This window comes from Narcine bancroftii, chromosome 12 (genome assembly GCF_036971445.1).
Source record: "Narcine bancroftii isolate sNarBan1 chromosome 12, sNarBan1.hap1, whole genome shotgun sequence".
NCBI classification, from domain to species: Eukaryota; Metazoa; Chordata; class Chondrichthyes; order Torpediniformes; family Narcinidae; genus Narcine; species Narcine bancroftii.
Window position 1 is genome coordinate 33,383,570 of NC_091480.1, and position 26,543 is coordinate 33,410,112.

General features: G+C 45.0%; 1 protein-coding gene across 6 annotated transcripts in view; it reads right to left on the reverse strand.

The window, feature by feature from the left end:
• LOC138747029 (glutamine-rich protein 2-like) overlaps window positions 1–26,543 on the reverse strand; it is an 80,341-nt gene that overhangs the window by 44,120 nt on the left and 9,678 nt on the right. For 5 of the 6 annotated variants that reach the window (XM_069905877.1, XM_069905875.1, XM_069905874.1 and 2 more), the window contains exons 4-8: window positions 23,794–23,880; window positions 22,552–22,635; window positions 6,826–6,955; window positions 3,767–3,852; window positions 84–185 (exon numbers count right to left, since the gene is read on the reverse strand). In XM_069905877.1, the coding sequence (XP_069761978.1) occupies window positions 84–185; window positions 3,767–3,852; window positions 6,826–6,955; window positions 22,552–22,635; window positions 23,794–23,880 (489 nt within the window). The remainder of the gene's footprint in view (window positions 1–83; window positions 186–3,766; window positions 3,853–6,825; window positions 6,956–22,551; window positions 22,636–23,793; window positions 23,881–26,543) is intronic. The other variant, XM_069905876.1, reaches the window with a different exon arrangement.

Sequence of the window (26,543 nt, forward strand, 5' to 3'; positions counted from 1 at the left end):
ATTTCAAACAATGAGAAGAGAAATCACAATGTTTTCAGCAAATGCTGATTGCTGGCATCCAGATAAAGGGATAAATTTATCACCTGGAGTTCGCCATGGTCAGCCTGCAATACAGCCAGGCGGCTTTCAAAGTCTTCTTCCATTTCTTCCAATTTCCTCTTGAGGGCAGCCAGCAATTCTCTATCCTAATGAGGTGGAAGTGCAAAGCATAGACATCAGAAAACACAAATCAATATTTTATACTCTCAGCCACTCACATGCCCTCTCCCTTCCATCTAGTCAGGTAAAACTGGGAATTGACAATCAAGTTTAATATCATCTGACACAACCAGAAAGAGCGTTCCCCTGAACCACAGTACACACATGTAATACACTTATCACATAATTATCACATACATACATAAAAATAGAATGTAAAATAAATATTCCGAATAAATTATTCAGTGTTATTTATGAGAGAACCAAGGTTATAGGATGCCTTTCATCAATCTCATAGCCTGTGGGAAGAAGCTATTTCTCAGCCTGTCAGTCCTGATTTTGATGCTCCTGTACCTCCTACTGGATAGTAGTAGGTCATAAATCCTGTGTGATGCATGGTAGGGATCTTCAGTATTTCGCAATTCCCGAGACATTTAAATGCTTTGAAAATGTGGAGCGAATTTCCGTGGGATTTTGAACAGTCTGGGTAAGCTCAAGAAAGGCTTGATAAGCAGATTAGGGAGAAGGAACTGGTGATTTAGAGGAGGCTCAAATGGAGCATTACATCAGCATGCAGCAGAAAAAGAGGACATCCATTCATTTATGGCTTCCTTTCTTGAAAAGGTCTCAAACAGTTTTGACATAGTCAATGTTGTAATATGAGAACCTGCAGCTAATTTGTTGCACAATGAGCTCTCAGAGACAACACTGGGATATTAACCAAAGAATGCTGTTTGGGATAAATAATGGCCAGGAAACCAGAGGAAACTTTCTTTTCTACTTTAAAATAACGTCATAGATTCTTTAACCTCGATCTGAAAGAGGAGAGAGGGTCTTGGTCTACAACCTCATTTCAGAAACACCTCAGAACTGCACTGCAATGTCAGCCAAGACTTTATATGACTTCCACAGGAAAGGCAGTGAAGGAACATGGATGCCATCACAAGTCTCAGTTAAAACGTGGTTTAAGGATTGGTCATGTAAACAGAAAGGGCTCTATCAGGGAAGTCTATGGTCTGTGGAGCAAAATACGGCCATACCCTGTGCAACCTGATTTCAAAAAGCATTTGAAATTTCTGACCCACAGTTTTAAATTTGCAATGTTAAATTTTTTATTGTTGTTGGCATTTAAACCACCTCATAATATAGGCGCTGAGCTGTGGAATAGAGTTAAGTGGTTGTGTTGAAAGTTATTGCTGTCCCCGCCGTAATCGGGCTCCCTGCACTATCCCACAGCACGCTACCTTACACTGAGGGGAATCTGTTTTTTCCTGTCTCTGCTCTGATGTGACAGACCAGCGAGTTTCCAAACCAGTGAACAACGCCATTTTGAATGGAGGGGGGACCCCAGAATTTGCTGCGGAATAGAGTTGAGTGGCTGCATTGAAAGTTATTGCCGCCCCCGCTGCAATCGAGCTCCCTGCACTATCCTGTGGTGGCACTGATCAAACTTTGGTGAAAGTCTCATGAGGGCTATTTGATGCAAATCTACATTGAACAAGTATTTTCTTAAATAAATATTGTTCACTTATTGCCAGTAAAGATCTATTACCAATGTAAATCAGTTTTATATATCCCTTTTACAGGATTGGAACGTATTATATTGAAGTACATTGTAACAATGCTTCGAACAGTGCAGTTTTCCATAACTCTGAACTTGCTTAGAACATATTAACTGTGTGTGATAGTACAGATTCTATCACCAATGTGTATATGTACATATGTACAGATGGTAGTGTAGGATTCAGAGCCAGCTCTTCAGCGCTTGACGTCCTGTTTTGCGGAAACTGCCAAAATGTTTGGCCTGGAAGTCAGCCTGAAGAAAACTGAGGTCCTCCATCAGCCAGCTCCCCACCATGACTACCAGCCCCCCCACATCTCCATCGGGCACACAAAACTCAAAACGGTCAACCAGTTTACCTATCTCGGCTGCACCATTTCATCAGATGCAAGGAGCGACAACGAGATAGACAACAGACTCGCCAAGGCAAATAGTGCCTTTGGAAGACTACACAAAAGAGTCTGGAAAAACAACCAACTGAAAAACCTCACAAAGATAAGCGTATACAGAGCCGTTGTCATACCCACACTCCTGTTCGGCTCCGAATCATGGGTCCTCTACCAGCATCACCTAAGGCTCCTAGAACGCTTCCACCAGTGTTGTCCGCTCCATCCTCAACATTCATTGGAGCGCTTTCATCCCTAACGTCGAAGTACTCGAAATGGCAGAGATCGACAGCATCGAGTCCACGCTGCTGAAGATCCAGCTGCGCTGGGTGGGTCACGTCTCCAGAATAGAGGACCATCGCCTTCCCAAGATCGTGTTATATGGCGAGCTCTCCACTGGCCACTGTGACAGAGGTGCACCAAAGAAAAAGTACAAGGACTGCCTAAAGAAATCTCTTGGTGCCTGCCACATTGACCACCGCCAGTGGGCTGATCTCGCCTCAAACCGTGCATCTTGGCACCTCACAGTTTGGCGGGCAGCAACCTCCTTTGAAGAAGACCGCAGAGCCCACCTCACTGACAAAAGGCAAAGGAGGAAAAACCCAACACCCAACCCCAACCAACCAATTTTCCCCTGCAACCGCTGCAACCGTGTCTGCCTGTCCCGCATCGGACTTGTCAGCCACAAACGAGCCTGCAGCTGACGTGGACATTTACCCCCTCCATAAATCTTCGTCCGCGAAGCCAAGCCAAAGAAAGAAGAAGTGTAGGATGACTGTGATTGGCTGAGAGTGTAGCCACACCGACTGGCAGGTCTTAAAGGATTGCTCCTAGCCAGACCAGGTCATTCTTGTGATATGCTCCAGTCTTTTAGTTAACAAAAGCCTTGGTTTGGATCAACAAATCTTTGGTTCTTTTGACGCGCATTTCACTGTGTTATAAAGGGTATGCCTGTCATCTGAAGTGGTATCATCTCTCATTGAAGACATAATTGAAGCTTAGCCCAGAACACTCAGGCATATGTAAGTATTTAAAGATTGGATAGGTAGTGCAAACAACATTTCAGGTTCAGAATTATGTTATTTTATACTCATGGAATTTCATTCTTTTACAAGTTAATGATTGCTGAAAAATTTGGAGTGTCATCTGCTTTTCCTGATGTTTAGCTCACTCTCACACTCCAATGTGCACGTCTTAGTTTTGCAGTTAGACTTCTTCAAGTTGACTGCTTGAAGAAACTTACCACTTCTTGGCCCAGATTCATGAAGGGGCCAACATGCTGGACAAGATACTGGATTAGAGCAAACTGCTGTTCCAAAGCACAAGGACAACATCTGAGGGGAGTCATGAATAAGGTGAATACATTGCATAGCCTCTTGTCACTGGACACAAGGTACAGCCCAATATCTTCAATTACAAATGGTTACCTTTTGATAAAAGGAATATTAAAATGCAAAATATTCAACTGCTTTGTCTTTCAGGTTTGTTTCTTCACTCACCTCCTCAGTTTTTAATGATTTTCTGCCATGAACGCAATACAAGTTTGAAAATTCAAAATCCTATTGAATTATTCCCTGCCATATATGCAAAATAAGTCTGAAATACAACATTCTATTGCAACCTGATTATTTTCATTTTGGAGGATTTGTAATGCGTTCTCCAGTAAATCCAATCTCATCACCAGATCATCAGCATGCCCCTTCTTTTCTAAAAGGAGACAAATGTAACTCAGTCAACATTTCATGAAAAAGTGACAACAGGTATATTTCTCTGCTCTTAAAAATATGGTTTACAGTTTACTTCCTTTTTTAAAGAATTGACTCTCCAAGTTCAATGATTGTACGCAGATATTTTTTTCCTCGATGGACAAAGCCCACGTGTAATTTTCTTGCACTAAGATCAAGAAAGTTGCTTTTGCATTGCAGGAATATCGTGCTGTGCAAGTAATCATCTTAGCACCTGAGACCAAATTCAACCCCGACTTTCTAGCAGGAACGAATTTTAATGAATATATCAACAGCACCCAATTTATGATTTTCCAGCATGGTTTTTAACTTCTCTGGCCCCAAACAAAATCTGCATGTACACTCTTCCAATCCCACTGCAATCAAAGTGAAGATCATTCATTGCCTGCATGTCCAGCAAGAAGAGCTTGCTGTATCTCACCTTCATCTCACCCAAAAACTTTTTTTCTTATGGGCACTGCTTGAGACTGAATCCTCCCCTGCCCCACCACTCTCAATGAGGGGTGGCAGAGGAGATGGTAGAACATTTGAGAGACCAGTAGGATGACAGATGGGGGAAGGGAGACAGATGGTTTCACTGCATAACTGGCCATCATGAAGTAAGATACCCCAGATCTCTCCTTTTACAGTGACTGCAGATAAGGCCAACATTTAATTTTTAGTTTATGAACCATTGTAATTTGCAAAGCAAACATATTCCCTCAGATTTTGGTCCAATTTTCAAGTCAGGATTTTGCCTGATTGGTACAGGAAAATGGTATTAGATTTCCCTTACACCTGTTGTCTTTATCCTTCTCGGTAGTAAAGGCTGTAGCGTTTGGATGCAAGGCTGAGGAAGTCTTGGAGCAATGTTACAGGACAAGTTGTTGATGATATTCAAAAGTAACAATCCCAACAATCTCATCCCAACTATCTCCCTTCATACCCAGAAGGCTGAAGTCAGTGGAGAGTCCTTCCTCAATTTCATTGTGCCTAGTTCTCTTTGATATCAAAGAAATGGTGCCTTCCTCGTCAAGGGCAATTAATCACTCTTAGCCTACCTCAAACTTTTCGTCACCTTTGGAATAAGGTCACAAGGAGGTTCAAAGCTAAGTTGTCCTGGCAGGTGGATGTGAAGGCTATGGCAAAACCACATGGCTTATTCTGAAGTATGTCTTCAACACTACAGTTAATTCCAATTGTTTACCATGTGTTTTTAGCAATTTCCTGGTATTCTATAGGAGGAAAGGAAGACAAAGGAGGAAAAACCCAACACCCAACCCCAACCCACCAATTTTCCCCTGCAACCGCTGCAACCGTGTCTGCCTGTCCCGCATCGGACTTGTCAGCCACAATCGAGCCTGCAGCTGACGTGGACATTTACCCCCCTCCATAAATCTTCGTCCGCGAAGCCAAGCCAAAGAAGAAGATAGTGCAAATCCAATTAGCCAGTGTTGGGTTGAGCTACTGTTCATCTGTTGAATTTACAGTCACCAGAAACACTAAAACTCCACTTGTTCTACCTCTGCACTTACTCTCTCTGCCTGGCGTTTTGAGCATTTTTAAAAATATCCCCCTGCAAGGAGGACAAGTCTAAATGCAATGCCAGTATTCCTTGGTTGTGGATGATCCCAGGAGAAAGTCTCGACTTGTTTGAATACCACGGCTGAGTGAAAGTAGTTGGTAGACGAGGATGTGAGCAAATCCAGAGAAAGAGAATCTGGGGGCTACTTGCCATTTTATGTGTGAGAAGCAATGTACAGGTGCAGCAATGCAAAGGAGAGGAAGGACACGCAGTCAGAGTTGGGCGAATATGCCAGAAAACGCACCTTTGCTGATTTAGTTCAGTCAGTAAAAGTGCTCCCAGTATCTCAGTTTCTTGGTCTCGCCCCAAATTTCTTTTCCTCATGGGTGCGCTTAACAAGTCCTCCCCTGTCCCGCCACTCTCAATGAGGGGTTACAGGGAATATGGAAGAAACTTGGAGAGACTAGTAGGATGACAGATGGGGGAAGGGAGACAGATGGTTTCACCGGATAGCTGGCCAACCTAAAGTTATCCACCCCAGTTATTTCAGATTCAGGAGGAATGAAGCAAGTGCCTTTCTCTGAGGGATCAAGCCTGTTAACTTTCACCAGATGGAATTCAAGAAAACTTACGCAAAAATATTTTTGTTAAAAAATATTATTTTTAAAAGTGACTCCAGAGAATTAATTTGTCTTGAACCCCACATCCTATCACAGTAAAATTCTAAGTGTCTCTTTCAAGGTGAGTTGGATTTAAACATAGAAGTTTTTTACAAGTTGGAAAATCCAAAATCCTATTGAATTATTCCCTGCCATATATGCAAAATAAGTCTGAAATACAACATTCAGCTCGGTAATAGCCCTCGAGCCTGTGTTGCACACATACCCAATTAACCTGCATCCCCAGGTTAAGGGTGGGAGGAAACAGAAGGACCCAGAAGAAACCCACGTAGACACAGGGAGAACATACAAACTCCTTTCAAGTAGTATCGGTTTGAACCCAGGTTACTGGTGCAGTAATAGCATTGCGCTAACTGCTGTGTGAACCATTAACTTCCCATTCACCTCAAATCCGCTTTTTCTGGCTGATAAGGCTCCACCACAGATCCACTGTGATGTTTGCAAGTTCAGAGAAATTCAGGAAGGTGCTAAATTTGCCCAGCTGACTGTCAGCTCAGGGTATGATGCTTTGAGATTGGACGATGTTATGTTGGCGAATCTCACTCACCTGGTAACTAACCAACAACTCCAGGGAGATCAGGCAAGGACCATCAAACCAGGGAGTCCACCCTCTTCCCCATAAGAGAAATAGGCTCTCGTCACAGGGAAAGCATGTTCAAATTTACCCTGAATTAGGTCAAGCATAAGACAGATATAGACAAACTAGGAAGACATTTTCATGAATCTTGTAACTCTGTATGTTGTGGCTGACCTAATTCTTCCATTTGACGCTTGATTTCCACCTCCAGCAAACCTAATCTGACTTTAAGACCCTCGTAATTGTCAGACATTTGTGACAGTTGATGCAGGGTAGTTAAGGTAGGAGCTCGTAGTGTTCCAGGCTTAAAGGGAAAAATAATGAATCAACCCTCAGATCATTTTATCACTTTTTTTAACAATGCATAATTGCATATTTACATTCCTGTTAGTACAAACAGTTAAAAGTAAAATTAAACACTTTGCAATCAGACTTTACAAGAAGTTTATATTTAACTTTCACTGAATTGCACAAAAGCTCCTTAAGTGAGGTAAAATGTAATTAAGATGGAAATTATACAGAAGAGTTTCAAAAGAACTTTAGTGGGACTGTCATGCATCAATTATAAGGAAAGACTGAAAAGAGCAGTCAGGAAACCATATAAAGGCAGACAAAGGCATGTCGAGGATAGACAACGTACATATCTATAGTCTCTTCTTCCCCAGGATGTGGAAAGTTAGAGGGCATAGATTTAAGGTGAGAGGAGAAAGATTTAAAAGTGATGAGAAAGGAACCCTTTTCCATTCAGAGGGTATTAGCTGTGTGGAACGAACTGCCAGAGGAAGTAGTAGAGGGGAATATAATGTTTAAAAGCCTTTGGAGAGGTCAGGGATAGGAAAGGGCATGAGGAACAATGACTGAATGCAGGCAAATGGGACTAGCTTAGGCAGACAACTTAATCAGCATGGACCAATTGGGCTGAAGGTCCTTTTTCATGGCACAAAACTCCAAGACTCTTAATCTATTAATTTTCCCATATTCTTAAAGGTTATTTATCTAAATTAACATATCCTTTATTTAAAACTTTGCATAAAATTCAAACAACAAGAAGCTGGAGGGTTAAGCAGCATTCACAGAGTGAAATGGCTGATCAAGGTTTCAGATCAGGACCTTGTCAACTTGGATGTTCGATATTCCTTTCTAAGCTAACAAGCCTGTAGGCACTGTGGACGACTTTGTTAAGTTCTCGCCTTTTAGAAATTGGATGCAATTCCGGGTGACTGTTAACACGAACATCTTCTCCATCTGCTGATTGAGTCTTCAGAGTGGAAGGAGATCTGACTAGGTAGTTTTTTTTCTCCCCCTGATCCTTCACATGTAAAGGTTAAACTATACTGACATTAAAGCTCAAGGAACTCGAGAGTCTTGTCATTGTTATGCATGTCAATTTTGTTATGTTCATAATGCATTACAATTTGGAATCACTTGCACAAAGACCGAACAGCAGTCAATGAGCAAACTTATCTGCAGAAGCTAAGTGTTGGAAAAGGTATTTGAATCGGTCTGCAAAGAACTTGGGCTGAGGTGCAGTGAACAAAGGAAAACACTTTTTAAAAGGGCAGGCGCATTAGGTATTATTACCCAGCCTCATTTAAATGAAACATGAACTCGAGGAATTTGCCAGAAATCACTCAAGGAATGTTCGCAACTTCAGAATCATTTAAAGGGAAATCATACTATCAGAGTGACGGGAGACCAATCAGGACTTTTAAAAAAAGGAAGCCTCAAGGAGCTGCGTCTAAGGTATTGTTTGGGTGGGACAGGAGGGAATAGGGATGGTCAGGAAGAAGTGTAACCTTTTAATTTAGCCATTTCTTTTAATAACTATAATCTTCAATTACTATCTTGAAGAAATCTTCCCTGTGGTGCAATAAAGGTGGAACTAATAAGTTCTGTAGGTTTTTTTTTGTAATGTTCAATTGACCAAGTAGTTAGTTCTAACTCATTTATTCACTGTTCTGAATGCATGACAAGTGGCTTACACCAGATCAACCAGGCCCATACAATGATCAAGGTACAGGTGCTGGCAGACATCTGAAGATAGGATATCTGGATTTAAGATTATGACTAATTTGGCAGCAGAGATGGGTGGTGGAGTGGGGGGGGGGGGGGGGGGGGAGGAGGTGGCTGAAGACAAACAGAAGGGTTTCCTTTATAGTCAATCATCCTCCTCTTGATGTGCACTGGTCTTGATTAAATGTTCTGACCCAAAATGCCTATGGTGGAACTACTATATCACTGCTTGTACATGTATGGTTGACCCTTCCCTTTGCTGAATGTATCTGTGGCACCTTCCCCTTTGATTCCCCTAATAATGGCAGCAACGCTATAACCCCTCCCCCAAAACAAGCTCAGGTCTCGGGTCAACAACATGAGATGTGCCATCAATTTATGGTCATAAAAGCCTATCAGCCAGGTAACCTCTAGCCTTTGGAGTTATTGATAGCACATCAATTTTATACCATAAACGTGGAGTCTCAAATGGTGGACGAGCACAGGCTACTGGCTACAATCCCCCTACCTCTATAAAGTCACTCTCTGTGGCCACGACCTGCAAGACCACAATGCCAACCACCAGACAGCCAAAACCCTTAATCTCACCTACAAGGATAAATGTGTATTCTGCACATCACACCTGGCTATACTTGGCTGTAACGTGGAGAATGGAGATAATGGCCCCGATCCTGATCGCTGCACCCCCTGTTAGAGCTCTCACTTCCCCACAGCCTGTGGGAACCAAGGAGTTAATAATCATGGAAAAGTACAAAGAATGTCAGAGTAGAACAAAATGGATAAACCACATTGGTAGGAATGATAAGTCATAAGGGTACACGGGAGGTGTTGATTAGAACAGAAGATTATGGCCAAGACGAGTACAAAGAAATAATTGGAAATATCTGGGTTATGGATTGACTTCTGATCAAAACAACAGGTAAGTTCTGTGACAGGATTTACTCCATATGAACTACAAACGGGGCACCAGTTTCCGGGACGAAGGAAGAGGTAAGTCCAATGAGATGCAAGCTTTATTATGATAAACTAACAGCTCTGGTATCAGCTTTTTCACAACAGGTTGCAAGTACCGAAAGAAAAGGTGAAACCCTGATACCATCCGTTACTGAGTGGGTTCTGCTAAAGGTGATCAAGAGAAAGTGGTCGGAGCGGTTGACCAGTCGCTACAGAGTGGTGGAAAGAACGTCATACGCCGTTCGACTACAAGGAAAAGGAAAGACCTGGTACCACTGGAGTCAGTGTGTAGCAGCAGATCCAACTACTCAGACTTTGGAACAAACCAGAACGGAAATGGAGGAGGCCCAGTAGAGACTTTGAACTAATAACTTCTACGGATTTTATGAAGGACATTATTGAATTACTGTGATTGTCTATCGGACATTGATATATATAGCTGATAGAATGACGCGGGTGATTGTAATAACGTTGGTCCTGATAACAGCGATCCTAGTCAGAGCCACAACGCTGACACCAACCCTAAGTCAGCACACGTCCAGATTCGGGTGGGCCAAACGGAATACGAATAGAACGCAGGGAAATTTTACATGCGCAGCGGGAGAATATATATATTGGGAATTAGAGTTAGAAGGCTGATTGCCACAGTAACAGGTTTGGTTGCTGAAGTGGAGGATCATACTAAGTTGGTAGGAATTCGATCTGAATTACTCGCTTTAAAATACGAGGGAGAAGTTTAATTGGTTGGTCACATTTTCATGAGACCAAAATGGGGACTTGTTGGAACCAAAGGGTTAATAATCATGGAAAATTACAAAGAATGTCAGAGTAGAACAAAATGGATAAACCACATTGGTAGGAATGATAAGTCATAAGGGTACACGGGAGGTGTTGATTAGAAAAGAAGATTATGGCCAAGACGAGAACAAAGATATAAATGGAAATATCTGGGTTATGGATTGACTTCTGATCAAAACAACAGGATGTTCTGGCCTTGGGGATTAAGATAGGAGGTCTACACCATAGATAATTGCAGAACAGGAAATTGCTTGAGATAAATCTTATGCAAGGAGCCTATCAAAGAAAGCCAACTCTTGGTCAGTGTAACAATGTTGATGTATATAAACAGAAGAGACTGGACGGTAGGGGTCAGTCTTGGGAAATAGTTCACCGAGAAGGTGACCTATGAACTAATGACTGAACCAGAGCTCTGTTAAGCTTTATTCTTGTGCTATGTAATAAACTGATTGTGAAACCAAATACTTTCTCCTATCACTTCATTCAACGAGCACGCTGGACTCAGCCGACACACAGACCAAGTTGAGGGTAGGGTAAAACTAAAGTCCAACAAGCCTCAAGGCCCTAAAAAGATTTTTCTCCTAGTGGGTCCCCAACTATGCGGATAAGGCCCACCCCCTTCTAAAAGCCACCTCCTTTCCCCTGTCGGTAGAGACCCGGGAGGCCTTCAACCACATCAAAGGTGATATTGCCAAGGCTGCAATGCATGCTGTAGACAAATCCGCCCTGTTCCAGGTGGAGAGCAATGCATCTGACTTTGCTCCAGCTGCCACACTTATTAGGTGGACAGACCCGTAGCTCTTTTCTCCCACACCCTCCAAGGCCCCGAGATCCGGCATTCCTCCACTGAGAAGGAAGCCCAGAACATTGATGAGGCGGATGGCAATGGAGGCACTATCTGGCTGGCAAATTGTAGAGCTCGTCGAAAGAATCAAAGACTTGTTGATCCAAACCAAGGCTTTTATTAGCAAAAGACAGGAGCTCTTCACAGGTGGCCGACCAGTCCAGAGTGATCCGACCTGGCTAGGGACACAACCCTTTAAGGCCCAGACAGAAGGCATGGCTAAGCTCTCAGCCAATCGCTGTAAGCACAGTCTAGATACTGTAACTATATACACTATATACATTGGTGATAGATCTGTACTATCACATTCACCCCCTTCATTCATGAGCGCAGAGCTGCAACAGTACCTTCTGGAGTGTGGTATCTCTTCAAGCAGGACCACCAGCTATAACCCCACGGTAACGGCCAGGTTGAGAGGGAGAATGCCACCATATGGAGAGTGGTTACACTGGTTCTCCGGACTAAAGGTCTCCCCACCACTCACTGGCAGGAGGTTCTCACTAGTGCCTTACACTCCATCCGCTCCCTCCTATGTACCGCAACAAATGCCACCCCCCTCGAAAGGATGTTCCTTTCCCGAGGAAATCCGAATCAGGAACCACTGTAACGGCATGGCTCACCGTCCCTGGCCCTGTCCTTTTGCGACCCCGTTACCGCAGGGTTATAGCTGGTGGTCCTGCTTGAAGAGATACCACACTCCAGAAGGTACTGTTGCAGCTCTGCGCTCATGAATGAGGACCCCCTATCACTGTGGATGGAATTGGGGTACCCAAAAATGGCGAAAATACTGTGAAGGGCCTATATCACTGAGGTGGCAGTGGTGTCTGGGCAGGGCACAGCGAACGGGAAGCGGGAGTACTCGTCAATGGCTGTAAGGATGTAGTTATTACGGTTGGTCGATGATATGGGCCCCTTAAAGTCTACGCTAAGATGCTCGAAGGGGCGGGTGGCTTTGATAACGTGGGAGTTATCCGGACGGAAGAAGTGGGGCTTGTATTCAGCGCACACCGAACAGGCTCGGGTCATGGAGCGGATCTCCTCGACTGTGTAGGGTAGGTTGCACGCCTTCACAAAGTGGGAAAACCTAGTGACCCCTTGATGACAGAGCACCTCATGGAGTTTCTGTAGTCCATCTGGCGATTTTGTCGTTTTTTATCTTACCTCACTGGGTGTTGCTGAACATGAAGGAGACCGCATGTTGATCAGTCAACAGTGTAAAGCGCCTCCCAGCGAGGTAATGTCTCCAACGACGCACCGCTTCAACTATGGCCTGAGCCTCCTTCTCGATCGGAGAGTGTCTACTCTCTGGAACCTGGAGGATTCTGGAGAAGAAGGCTACAGGCCGACCGGCCTGGTTCAAGGTGGCTGCCAGGGTGAAGTCGGATGCATCGCTCTCAACTTGAAACGGGACAGACTCATCGATCGCGTTCAGCGTCGCAGCAGCAATGTTGGATTTGATTCGATCGAAAGCCGCTCTGGCTTCGGTCGAGAGGGGAAAGAAGGTGGTCTTGATAAGAGGACGTGCCTTGTTGGCGTAGTGTGGAACCCATTGGGCGTAATATGAGAAAAGGCCCAGGCAGCGTTTGAGCACTTTTTGGGTATGGTGGTGGGGTGGGGGGTAAGTCCATTAGGGGACGCATGCGGTCAGGATCTGGCATGACTATCCCATTCTCAACCACGCAACCTAGAATCGCGAGTCGTGTGGTCCTGAAGACACACTTGTACAAATTGTAAGTCAAGTTCAGCCGACGGGCAGTTTGAAGAAATTTGTCTAGGTTGGCGTCGTGGTCCTGCGTGTCGTGGCCGCAGATGGTGATATTGTCCAGATACGGGAAGGTAGCGGTTAGCCCGTTCTGGTCCACCATCTGGTACATTTCCCGCTGGAGAACCGTGTCACTATTCATGACCCCGAATGGTACCCTGAGAAATTGATACAGTCGCCCATTCGCTTTGAAGGCCGTGAATGGTTGGTCCTCACAGCGGATCGGGAGCTGGTGGTAGGCCGAACGTAGGTCAATGGTGGAGAATATGCGGTATTGGGCAATCTGCATCCGTGATGCGTGGCAGGGGGTACGCATCCAGGAGCGTGAAGCGGTTAATGGTCTGGCTATAGTCGACCACCATCCATAGCTTTTCCCCATTCTTGACAACCACCACCTGGGCTCTCCAGGGACTTGAAATGGGTTCAATGATGCCCTCATCCAGCAATCTATGCACCTCACTCCTAATGAATTGCCTGTTTTCCTAACTATATTGCCAACTTTTGGTGGCCACAGGCTTCCAGCCAGGGGTGAGGTTTGCGAAGAGTGCTGGCGGGGCAATCCGGAGTGTGGAAAGGCCGCAGGATTGGCCCCGGGGCACGGAGGCGGGTTGCTCGGGTGCTTCGGGGGTGGGGCGATAGCAGACCGAGAGGGAGGCGTGGGGTCCCCCAAAGTGTAGGGACACCATTCGGAACTGACACTGAGGGAGAAAACGGGAAATTATAGACCGGTCAGCCTGACGTCGGTGGTGGGGAAGATATTGGAGTCTATCATAAAAGGAGTAATAGCAGAACACTTAGGCAGAAATAATAGTATAAGGGCTAGTCAGCATGGATTCCTTAAGGGTAAGTCATGCTTGACTAACCTTCTGGAATTTTTCGAGGATGTGACAAAGAGGGTGGACTTGGGAGAGCCAGTGGATGTGGTGTATTTGGACTTCCAGAAGGCCTTTAATAAGGTACCGCACGGGAGACTAGTGGGCAAGATCAGGGAGCATGGTATTGGAGGTAAGGTGCTGACATGGATAGGAAATTGGTTAAGAAATAGGAAACAAAGGGTTAGGGTAAGCGGGTCTTTTTCAGGATGGCAGGATGTGACGAGTGGAGTGCCGCAGGGATCGGTATTGGGTCCTCAGTAGTTTGTAATTTATGTAAATGATTTGGATGAGGGGATTATTAATAACTTGAGCAAATTTGCAGATGACATGAAACTGGGTGGCGGTGTGGGGTGTGAGGAGGATGTCAGGAAAATGCAGAGGGACTTGGACAGGTTGGGGGAGTGGGCTGCTGAATGGAAGATGACATTCAATGTAAGCAAATGTGAGGTTATCCATTTTGGGGGCAATAATAGGAAAGCTGAGTATTATTTAAATGGAGACAAGCTAGGGAGTGGGGAGGAGCAAATGGATCTGGGAGTACTTGTTCACCGGTCACTGAAGACTAGCATGCAGGTTCAGAAAGCTGTGAAGAAGGCTAATGGCATGTTGGCTTTCATAAAGAGGGGATTGGAGTATAGGAACAGAGACGCCCTTCTGCAGTTGTACAGGGCCCTGGTGAGACCCCACCTGGAGTATTGCGTCCAGTTCTGGTCTCCAATTTTGAGGAAGGACATACTAGCTAGAGAGGGTATGGAGCGCAGATTTACAAGGTTAGTTCCAGGGATGGCGGGGTTGACATATGCTGAAAGGCTAGAAAAACTGGACTTGTATCCGATGGAGTTTAGAAGGATGAGGGGGGACATGATTGAGGTCTACAAAATCATCAGGGGGATAGACAAGGTGAAGTCGGATTACTTGTTCCCAATGATGGGGGAGACGAGGACTAGAGGGCATAGTTTAAGAATACAGGGTAGGCCCTTTAGGACGGAGATGAGAAAACATTTTTTTACCCAGAGAAGTGTGAATCTGTGGAATGCTCTGTCACAGAGGGTGGTAGAGGCAGATTCGCTGATTATGTTCAAAAGAGAGTTAGATAAGACTCTAGTGGGCAAAGGAGTTAAGAGTTAAAGGGGTACTGATGGTAGAGATCAGCCATGATCTGTAAAATGGCGGTGCTGGCTTGATGGGCCGAAGGGCCTACTCCAGCTCCTATTGTCTATTGTCTATTGAAAGTCTAATCCCAGCAACACTGGGGCGCACAATTGGGGAAGGACGAATAATTTGAAGTGGGTGACCGTTACGTCCTGTACTTCCAGCGTGGCGATGCAATACCCCTTTATCCCGGTCGAGTGCGACCTCATCGCTAATGAGATCCTCTGGGTAGCAGGGATAATGTCAAGTCCCCAACAGAGGGCCAGATCTGGCCGGATAAAACTGTCAGTTGACCCAGAGTCAAATAAGCAATTGGTGTAGTGTCCATGCACTTTAATCAGTTCCATTGCTTTAGTGAGGGGATGAGAGCATTGCTGGTTTAGTGTTATAGAAGCAGCCACTGATCCAGTTGACAGGGGAGTTCCGCGTGATGACGTCACGCAACGGGATAACGTCATAGACGTAGTCAGCACTGGAGGAGCAGGTTGGAGGACCTCCCGGAGGTGCTGTTGTGGCGGCGTCGGCGGATGAACGGTAAGTAGTGGGGGTTGTAGTTGCTCGCAGTTGGTGGTGGGTAGGTAGTCGGTCGTGGCAGTCGGGCCCCGGCGGTCGTCAGCGATGGACGCTAGGGTAAGTACTTGGTTGGCCACGGCGGGTCCCCAGTCGGTTGTGGTGGCCGCATCGGCGGTGGTGTAGGCAGTGGCAGACGAAGAGCGGGCAGCAGCAGCGTCGGGCCCGGGGGTGGCTGTGGCGGCAGCAGCAGCGGTTGCCACAGTCGGGACCGAGGCCGGGTCGAGTGTTCCGCACGGGGGCGAGAGGCGGGCCAACACCATGGTTGCGAGGGTGGGCTGCCCCTTCCGGGTTCGGCGTCTCCGTGACATCATGGGTTGCCATGCAGGGGAGCCCTTGCTCTCATTGGACGAGAGCTCTGGGGGAGAAGAGTTTGAATGGGATAGTGGCGGTTGGGCTTCACACGAGGCACTGTGTTTGCTGGCGGCCATTTTAGACCTACAGACTGCAGCAAAGTGGCCTTTTTTAAGGCACTTCTGGCACCTGGCTTTTCTTGCTGGGCACTGGGACCTGCTGTGCTTGTCCCTCCCGCAGAAATAACATTTTGGGTTCGCAGGGGGCAGTGTAGCAGCAGCCGACAGGCCGTCAGTATCTCGGGAGGTGGTAGGGTAGAAGGGCACTCTACTCAGATCAGAACGAGGGGTCCAGTCCCTAGAGAACTCATTTGACTTTAAGGCTGCATCCTCCATTGTGATTGCAATCCAGGCCACGTCCTCTAGTTTTTCTACCCCTTGTTCGAGCAAGCGCAGCCTCACTTCGTTCGATCGGAGCCCAGCCACATAGGCATTCCGGACGAGATCGTTTGTGATCTCGGCAGCAGTTTTGTCCACACAGTTACAGTCCTTGCCCAACGCCTTTACTACTTGTAAATATGCCCTGCTGGACTCGCCGGGCTGTTGCTTCCTCGACGCAAGCACGAGCCGGGCATGAACTCTGTTCACCGGTTGATCGTACAGTTCTTTCAGTACCTTTATGGCTGCGGTGTAAGTGGTCTCATCCTGGATGTTCTCGTAGACTCTCAAGGACACCATAGACAGCAATGCTGTTAAATGCTGGTTATCCTCCTCTACCTGAATGAATCTCAGGAAGTTTTCAAAGTTCAGCAGCCAGAAGTTAAAGGCTTTGAAGGCTGTAGCTGACTGTGGGTCGATATCAAGTTTTTCTGGCCAAGTCAAACGCTCCATCCCTTTCAAAAAAATTCTTTTTTATTTTTGCTAATAAAATTGTAGAGCTCGTCGAAAGAATCAAAGACTTGTTGATCCAAACCAAGGCTTTTATTAGCAAAAGACAGGAGCTCTTCACAGGTGGCCGACCAGTCCAGAATGATCCGACCTGGCTAGGGACACAACCCTTTAAGGCCCAGACAGTAGGCATGGCTAAGCTCTCAGTCAATCGCTGTAAGCCCACTATATACACTATACACATTGGTGATAGATCTGTACTATCACACAAATTATTTACCCTGCTGACTGGCCAACATGCAGTCACCATCAACAAGCAGCGGGGTAAAATCAAGAATGACAAGATTCTGAGTTGGAGAATTGAACTCTCCACCTACAACTACAATATCTTGTACCAGCCCAGAAAGCTCAATGAGCCTCCAGATGCCCTGTCCCATGGGACCTGTGCCAGTGCACACACAGACCGCTTACAAGCCCTCCACGCTGACCTCTGCCATCCTGGGATCACCAGGATTTACCATTTTATCCAAGCCCGCAACCTTCCCCCATTCAAATGAGGATATCAGAACAATGACCAGGAACTGCCAGATCTGTGAGGAGTTCAAACCACACTTCTACCAGCTGGATAGGTCACACCTGATTAAGGCCACCTGCAAGGATTGCAAGGGGCCTCTGCCCTCCTCAAAACCTCATTTCCTCAACATGATTGATGAGTACTCATGGTTCCCATTTGCCATTTCCTGCCCAAACATGACCGTTGCCACCACCATCAAAGCCTTGCATAACCTCTTCACCCTGTTTGGATACCCCTGCTATATCCATAGTGACCAGAGGTCCTCCTTCATGAGTGATGAGCTGCGCCAATATCTGCTGGCCAGAGGTATTGCCACTACCAGGACCACCGAGGGAACAGACAGGTTGAAAGGAAGAATGTCACCGTCTGGAAGACCATCCTCCTCACCCTGAGATTGAAAGGCCTACCTGTCTCCCACTGGCAGGAGGTCCTCCCCAAAGTGCCTCATATAATCGGATCCCCCCCCTACGCACCACCACCCCTTATGAAAGGTTGTTTCCATTCCCCAGGAAGTCGGTGTCGGGGACCATGCTGGCATCCTGGTTGATGTCCCCAGGACCAGTCCTGCTCCAGAAGAATGAGATGTCCGGCCCATTGGTTGAGAGGGTGCACTTCCTTCACGCCAACCCCCAATATGCCTATGTGGCGTACTTCAATGTGCGCAAAGTCACTGTGTCCGTCTGGGACCTGGTGCGTGGAGACCCCAGGAGTCTGGCTGACCAACCAGTACATCCACCCCCTCCAATCACCCACCACATACCTTGCTACCCCAGCCCTTGCCCCAACTATCTCAGTTCAGTTGCTGGACACTCCAACTGCCATCAACAACCAAACCATCCAGAAGCTAACAGCTGAACCACAACCGGTGCTACGACAGTCACAATGGCAGACAAGACCATCAGACATTCTGAACCTGTGAATCCACTTCACCCTGCCGGACTTTTTTTTTTTAAAAGAGGCATTGAATGTGGTGGAACCACTGTAATGAGTGTTTGTATGTGTATGGTTGACCCGCCCCTTGGTGATTGTATTTGTGGCTCCTCCCCCTTTTATTACCCAATAAAAGAGGCAACGCCATAATCCCTCCCCCTGGGTCAACAACATGAGATGTGCCATCAGTTTATGGTAATAAAAGCCCATCCAGTTATGTAACTTCTAGTCTTTGGAGCTTCAACATCCAACATTCTTTCTCTCTCACTGATGCTGCCCAACCCAGAGATCTTCCACCAGATTGTTTTCTGGCATCAGCAGACTTTTGGGTCTCCACTCTTGAATGCTTCCTTATGCTCTAGTTACACAAGAATCAAAATGACAAGGCAGTGGACAAAATGTGGATGAAGAAGTCGTTGTCAAACTATTCCAGAATTGTAGTTCCCAGCTTTTAAATTGGCTCTGCATATTGTTCAGTGAACTGGTGGACAAGGCAAGAGATAGATATGGTTCAGGTGAGATGCCATGGGAACTCTCCTACAGTGTTAAAAACAATGGCTATATGCAATGAAAACTTAGCGGTGCTTTAGGAAGCCAGCTAGAAACTTCAAGGAACTTGGGGCATCAAGAGCATAGTTTGGATCCCTGCTCTTCTTGTACCGATGTGGCGATTAAGCCCACTTGTATCTGTTGAATCACTGTCACAACTTCTAAAGTAACAGCCACAAAATGAGTGTCACAGCAGAAGTTCAGATGGCATACAAGCAGCCATGAACTACAGCTTCCCACATCAATGGTATAGCTGAGCCCAGAGGTTCTTGAAGCCATCCCTAGTGGCTCCTCCACAAAGTCAACAGCCAGTCTCAACCTTTGCAACAACCCATTGTCGGCACTGCATGGAACCACTTTTTTGGGGACAGACAGACAAAAGGCCCAATAGGGATGCACAAAGCGGTAATGAATATGACATGATTGAATTTATTTATGATGGTTCGACTTACGATTGTTCAAAGTTACAATGAATCAAATCTGCATTTTCAATTTCAAATTCCAATCCTTTCCTGAGCTTGCATTATGCGGTACGCTGCTCTCTCGTGGTGCTGACCGATGGCAGCATCACGCAAGGGTATCGTGCAGCATACTCTCACACTCACAGTCCCTGTCGCGATCATGTGAATGAGTGCACTGCATCCTGTCTACTAAACGCCCACGCACGTCCCCTGCTTCCGGTGAGGAAAGCAATGACTCTGGAGACGAAATTCAAGATACTCGCTCAGCATGAAGGTGGCAAGCCAGTAATGGCTATAGCATGTGAGTTAGGACTTTCGCAATCAACTATCGACCATTTTAAAGAATCAGAGACAAATCAGGGATGCAGTGAAATCGTCAGGCATCAATGGATTCCCACTATTATTGTGTGAAAAAGAACTGGCTCAATTGATAACATGAAAAGGTCATTTGTCACGTGGATCAAATACAGAAGCGGATACTGACGATACAGCCCAAAGTCTTTTTGTTACGCTTAAAGAGCATGTTGATGATCTAACGCTTCAAAAGTCAAAGTTTTCATAACGTGGTTAGCAGTGAGGCAGCAAGTACCGATTCTGAAGTTGCCGAAACTTTTAAGGAAAGCTGCATTGGATAATTGTTGATGAAAAATATTTGCCAGAACAAACATTTAATGTTGATGAAACAGGCTTGCTCTGGAAGTGTGGGCTGGAGCATACCTACATTCATCAAGAGGCTAAGAAATGCCAGGATTCAAGCCATTCAAAGACTATGTATCACTGCTTTTGGGTGGAAATGCTGAAGGGTTCAAATTGAAGCCTTTCCTACTCTACTACTCTTGAGTACCCTAGAGCATTCAAGAATGTGAGGAAGTATAACGTTTCCTGTTTACTATTGCCATTACAAGAAGGCCTGGTTGACATCAGCATTATTTGAAGACTGGTTTTTAAACTGTTTTATTCCCCAGGCCAAAGCAACATCCCATAGAAGATTCTATTGATTTTAGACAATGCTCCAGGACATTCACGGGAGCATGCATCCTGAAGTAAATGTTGTGTTTTTGCTATCGGACACAACCTCACCTCCATTCATTGTAACCAAGGCACAAAAGCTGCATTCAAAGCGTACTATTTACGCCAAACGTTTGCCCAGGCTCTTGAATCGACTGAATGTGGCCGGATGCTCTGAGAATTTTGGGAAGGTTTTAACGTTCTAAATGCTATCTGGAACATCACGGCATCATGGGAAGAAGTTACAAGACAATGCCTGAATGCCATTTGGAAGAAAGTTTTGAAGACATTTGTGAGCACTTTCAAGGGCTCCGACAAAGATCCTGCTGTTGATGAAATACATAACAAGATATTAGTGCCTGGGAAACAGCTAGAATTGGAAATGGATGAAGAGCATATTCATGAGCTTTTTGGTATTAAGGCTGAAGAGCTTTTCAATGAGGAGATGATTGAATTGGAACGCAACCCCATCGTAAGTTGAGGAGCACCTGCATTTGGTTTGAGATGTTTATTTTGAGTTGACTTTTTTTTTGCTTCATCAGTAACTGAAGAAAGAAGTGGTACTGGCATCAGTTACTGTAATCGGTATCACATTCAGACAAGGCCTTCACAATAGCCTGACAGAAAGAACCTTTTCCCCAAGCTTTACTTAAAATCGTCTTTCTCTTCCTACAACTGCTCCTCCACTACTCTTAGCTAGGCAAAATATCTCCCCCTGATGATACAGTCCTTCTACTGGGAAGTGTGGGACTCCTGAGAGTGATCTTCACTGTGGAAATGCTCCCAGGTGCTAATCACTCTACTTTTGGTAGCAGCATCAACTACATTTTATGGATGGATTGTGCACGAGAGCAATGAGCTTCACCTTCAGTGAGCACTCCTGTAGCAACAAGTGCATTAGGACTTGCAAACGACATGCTGTTTGTCACCTGGATGGTGAGCACTGACCGACATGGTGAAGCAGGGCTGTACGCACGCCCAACCCCGAACAACCCTTGCAGGGACTGTGTTGGTTGGTTTCCCACAGCCTCATCCATCTTTCTTTCCACCAACTGGGAGCTTTCCCTCATTGCCAATATTCATCTTTGTTATGACCCTTGACGCCTCATTCTGTCAAAATACTACCTTGATGTCAAAGGCAGGTTTGGAGTAGAACCACATATATAAATAGTGATGATATCTGATAGGCCCTGTTGATGAAGTTGTCAGAAACTTTGTTGTACTACAATTAACCCTGCTCTTTAAGCCAGGTTATTCTTGTGCCATACATCACACTGTCAGGCAGATGGCAGTGTTGTAACTGCAGTGAAACGGTCTGGACGGAGACACAATCAGGTCTGATGCCCAAGTCTCCAAGACATCACTGAGCAGTATTTTCAACTGTTCTTGAAATCATCCGAACAGAAGGAAACTGGTTTAAACTTGGACTTTATGAGGTTGAGAATGCCCAATCCACTCAATATTGATGATGATTGTAATTGCAAGTACAGGTTGTACCTCTCTTATCCGACGCTCTGTGGTCCGGCAACTCCCATGGTCTGGCACGTTTGAATCTGCCACCATTAGTAGAAACTCCTTACAGATATAGTGCAGGACTCGAACCCTGGTCTCAATCGCTAGTGCTGTAAGGGCGTTGTGCTAACCGCTACGCCAACCATGCCTCCCATTTAGTTATATCTTGCTAGTATGGTTTGCCATCTCCTTTATATTACTCCAGTCAAATTATAAATTGGTGTGTACAACGATTGAACCCCGGTCCCAATCGCTGACGCTGTAAAGGCGTTGCGTTAACCACTTCACTAACCGGGCTGCCCCGCAGCTTTCTTTCTTGTTTTAAGCTTTGTTCTACCTTTGATAATGATTACATGGGGGAGGGGGAGAGGGGTTCCCTTAGGGGTCAATATCTGTTTTCTGGCATTTTCTGTGGTCCGGCAATGGCCAGGTCCCAAGATCGCCAGATTAAAGAGGTACAATCTGTATAGTGAAAATTTAGAGTTCTTTCCCAAAATCCTGTTCTTATTCAGCTAAAAATTTCAATGACAAGAATTTTAGATGTTCAAGAGGTAGATACAAATCCGTCATGATTAAATTTCTTCTGAATTTTTTTAAAAATCAGCAATCAAATTTCAACAAACATCATTTTGTTTCATCCTAATTAGAAGCAAACGATTGGAAGGCAAAAATATGAATGAAAAATAAAATGATTTGGGGTGATGTGATTGTACTTACCACCTTTTCACCTTCTGCATCAGTTTCTACATCACCGACATCCGGTTGAAGGGCGAGCAAAGCAATTTTTGTATCAAAATCAAGCTAAGTACAGGGTTAAAAAAAAAGATCAACTTTATTAAGATCTAAAGCAGCTCTAGTTTTCAATCAAAGGTATGACATTCTGATAAAGAATGGCATTTCATACATAACAACGAGGGAACAAATTTGAAAATTAGACCCAAATGCCAGAAAGCATCTTAAACAGAAGCAAAGTTAATCTTTCACGTGATCAACAACTCAAAAAAACCTGAGTAAGATTGAAGGAGAAACAACTGAAAGGCAAGAAAATACATTGCTAATCATGAAACAAATTTTCTTTATTCCAGATTTTGTAGAAACAGCTCTCCTAAAATTGTCAATTAAAATTGCCAGACTCTTGCCCTTCTAGAATTATATTCATTTTTTATCTTGTACCCATGAAACTGTCTTCCAAAAGTCTTACTGTCTGTTCCATAAAAAAAGTAGCCGATTAGGACCTTTATCGTATTTAATTTGTTTCCACTGACCCCACCTCATTTAAAGAATTGGAACCATCCCTGACAAACTGGCAAGTGTGGTTCAAAAACACGACGCAAGGCTTGATGAGCGGACATTGGCTACATTCCCTTGACGACATTTTTGGTTCTTCGGGGGAGATGTTGTAGACAATGGGAGCGGATCTGCTGAGCACGGAGAGTGGAATGCCGACCATGCTTCCCCACAAATGCTCCCCAGGCATCTTTCACACAAAGATGTCCCTGAAAAGGGCTCAAGGACAAAAAATGGCATTCCCTACAATCAGAACACCCACATCTCTACCTCTTTGGGTTCAATTCTTTTCACCCTCGCTGATGCCATCTCCTCCCCCCACTCTAATTGGCAACATCCCCTCTCCCTGGTTTGGCAACAGAGCAGAAACAATATCCACGAGCACCTTAATCCCATCCAATTTAATTTGTTTCTTTCCTCCCCAGAAAATTACTACCAAGACAACAATCTTGTGACCCCAGTATCTAACTCTTCTTCACTTTTACATGATAACCACACCCTCTGTTCTCTTTGAGTGGCAGAATGAGATTTTGATCTACTTTTATGGACTCTATGAGTAGAAGGCACCCATCCATCATCCTCATCTGCCATCAAGCTGCCACTCTACATCTGATAAATGTGCCATGCCTTCAGTGCTCCACCCTAAACAATAGATCCAAATCCTTTACTCACCTCTTTATTCAACATTGTCTGTAAAGTATTCCACAAAACAAAATCCTTTGGGTCTGGCAAGTTATTAATCTGGTCTTCAAAACTACTCTGATCAGAAGAATGTAAAAAAATGTATTATCAAATCATTAAATATTAATGTATTTGACAGTCACACAACCCTCCTAGAATAATCACCTTGTCAATAAGTGCACTTTATTTAATTAACACCAAGGGGAAGCAACACATCTGAAGGATTCAAGACTAGAATGAAACAAGACACTCTTTAGTTGATACACAAAAGTGCTGGAGAAACTCAGAAGGTCTCACAAAGTCCACAGGAGGCAAAGATACATAAGTAACGTTTAAAGCCAGAGGCCTTCATCAAGGTATACGAGCAAAAAAGCATGCAGGCTCCTGAATGAAAAGGTGATGGGGGGTGGGGGGGGGGGGGCAGAGGGAAGAGGAAAGAAGAGGCAAGGGGAGGAGCACAGGCCAAGAGGTTTCAGGTGGGCAAGAGAGAAAAGCGGAAGTGATAGGGGGTAGCTCTGAATGCAGAGCCAAATGAAAAGAGACAGAGGGACTGGGAAAGAGAGACAAAGAGATAAGGAGGGTGGGGAGCTGGAAGAAAGTGGACAGAGCTAGGGAAAGAGAGAGAGAAGGGGTGGGAGGTTGGAGGAAAGGAGATAAAGAGGTGGAGAAAGAGAGTTGATGGGGAGACATCATGAAACCAATTTCAAACCAGGATGCTTCCCTTCCGATCACAAGAATAAATAATTTTCGGATTGATGGTGCAACAGAAGTTTGAAATACTTTGGTTAAATGACGGAATAAGAAGTCTTGCACTTCCTGCCAGAGATCATGAAATTGCTCTGCTGGGCTTAAATTTAGGAACAAGGTAGCACAGTAAATTTCATCTGGGTGTTTGTGGGGGTGGGGGTGGGGGGGAGGCTGGAGAATAGATTTCAGAGTGAAGTGGAAACTCCACGAGACCTCTAAAATGCAAATTTGGATGCTTTTTTGTTTGCTTTGTGACCATTTCAGGGTTGGAGACAGGTGGGCAACCCAGTGGCAATGTTAGCAGAGCTGCTGCTTGAGTAGTTTGTATACTCTTCCTCTGAGTACATGGGTTTGCCCTGGTGCTCCAGTTTCTTCTCAAACTCAAAGGATGTGCAGGTTGGAAGGTTAACTGACCACTGTAACATACCCCAAGAATGTAGAAGGTTAGAGTGACAGAAGGAGTGAGGTTGGGGTGGCGGGAAGGGTGGTTTGGATACAACAATATGGAGTTATGTAAATGAGTACTTAGTGGATGACACAGACTCAGTGGGTCTGTTTTCATGTTGTATGAGTTCAAAGTTCAGATTTATTGTCAGAGTACATGTTTGACACCACATACAATCCTGAGAATCTTTTTCCTGCGGGAAAAAATATAGTTCAAAACTGTATTCAAGATACTTAGCCAAGTAAACAAATAAAGAAATGTAAACAAACTTTGTGCATTACAGAGAGAGAAAAAAATTTCATAAAGCGCAAAAGTAAGAGCCTCTTAAATTGAGTTTGTTGTCGAGGAGTCTGATGGTGGAGGGGGAGCAGCTGTTCCTGAACCTGGTGGTGCGAGTCTTGTGGTATCTATACCTCTTTACCGATGGCAGCAGTGAGAACAAAAGCGTGCGCTGGGAGATGTGAATCTTTGATGACTGCTGCTGCTCCCCGATGACAGCGTTCCCTGCAGATGCTCTCGATGGTGAGGAGGGTTTTTGCTTGTAATGTTCTGAGCTATGTCCATGACCTTTTGCAGGACTTTCTACCCAGGGATATTGGCATCCTCATACCAGACTTTGATGCAGCCGGTCAGCACACTTTCCACTACACATCTGTAGAAATTTGCCAGGGTTTCCAGTGTCATACCAAATCTCCACAAACTCCTGAGTTCAGTAGGGGGTGGAGGGGTAATAGATTAAAGCATGATGACAGTGGAAGTGGAGGCCAAGGGATTGCTTTAAAGAGTCAGTTTAAGAGCTGGTCATGGTTCCTGTGGCTTGACACAGTGCAACATGTCAGAGAAGATTGGTCATAGATGAAGTGTGTGGCACCGCTGTGTTCTGAGACCTGCTCACATATCCTTGGAAAGAAGAGCGTGTTCCAAAGAAGGGACTTGGCTGTAGCTGCCAACCCAATCAACATGCTGACTTTGTATCCAAATCTTACTGCCCCACAGTGACTTAATGATAAAATCTATTGATTCTTTCACATCCCCCAGTCGACTCAGAGAGTGTCGACCTCAGCTGTTAAATTATGGCAGTGGGTCTCTATTATCGCTAAACGAGAGAGAAAAATATGCAATGGGAACACTCCTCTGCTTATCACATGGGATTCCAAGGGAAACAGTGTTCATGATACAGAAATGTGTGATACAGACTGTTTTCTAGGAATAGAACACTTCCATAACATACATCGAAGTTTGTTTCTCCATACAAAACGTTAGCCCTTCTTTCAGATCCAGAAATAAAATTATTGGAAAACTCTTTCTTTTTAAATATGGCTGCAATGTATTTTTATTCACATTCTTAAAATAGTAGACCCAAGGAATACAAAATGCTGGAGAAATTCAGCAGGTCAAACAGTGTCCTCTATGTAGCAAAGGCAAAGATGCAGAACCGACATTTTGGGCTTGAGCCCTTCATCAAAATACGAGAAAATGTGGGCAAGTGACTGAATATGGGGGGGGGGGGGGGGGGGGGAGATGGAAGTTTGTGGTGGCAAGGCAGGAG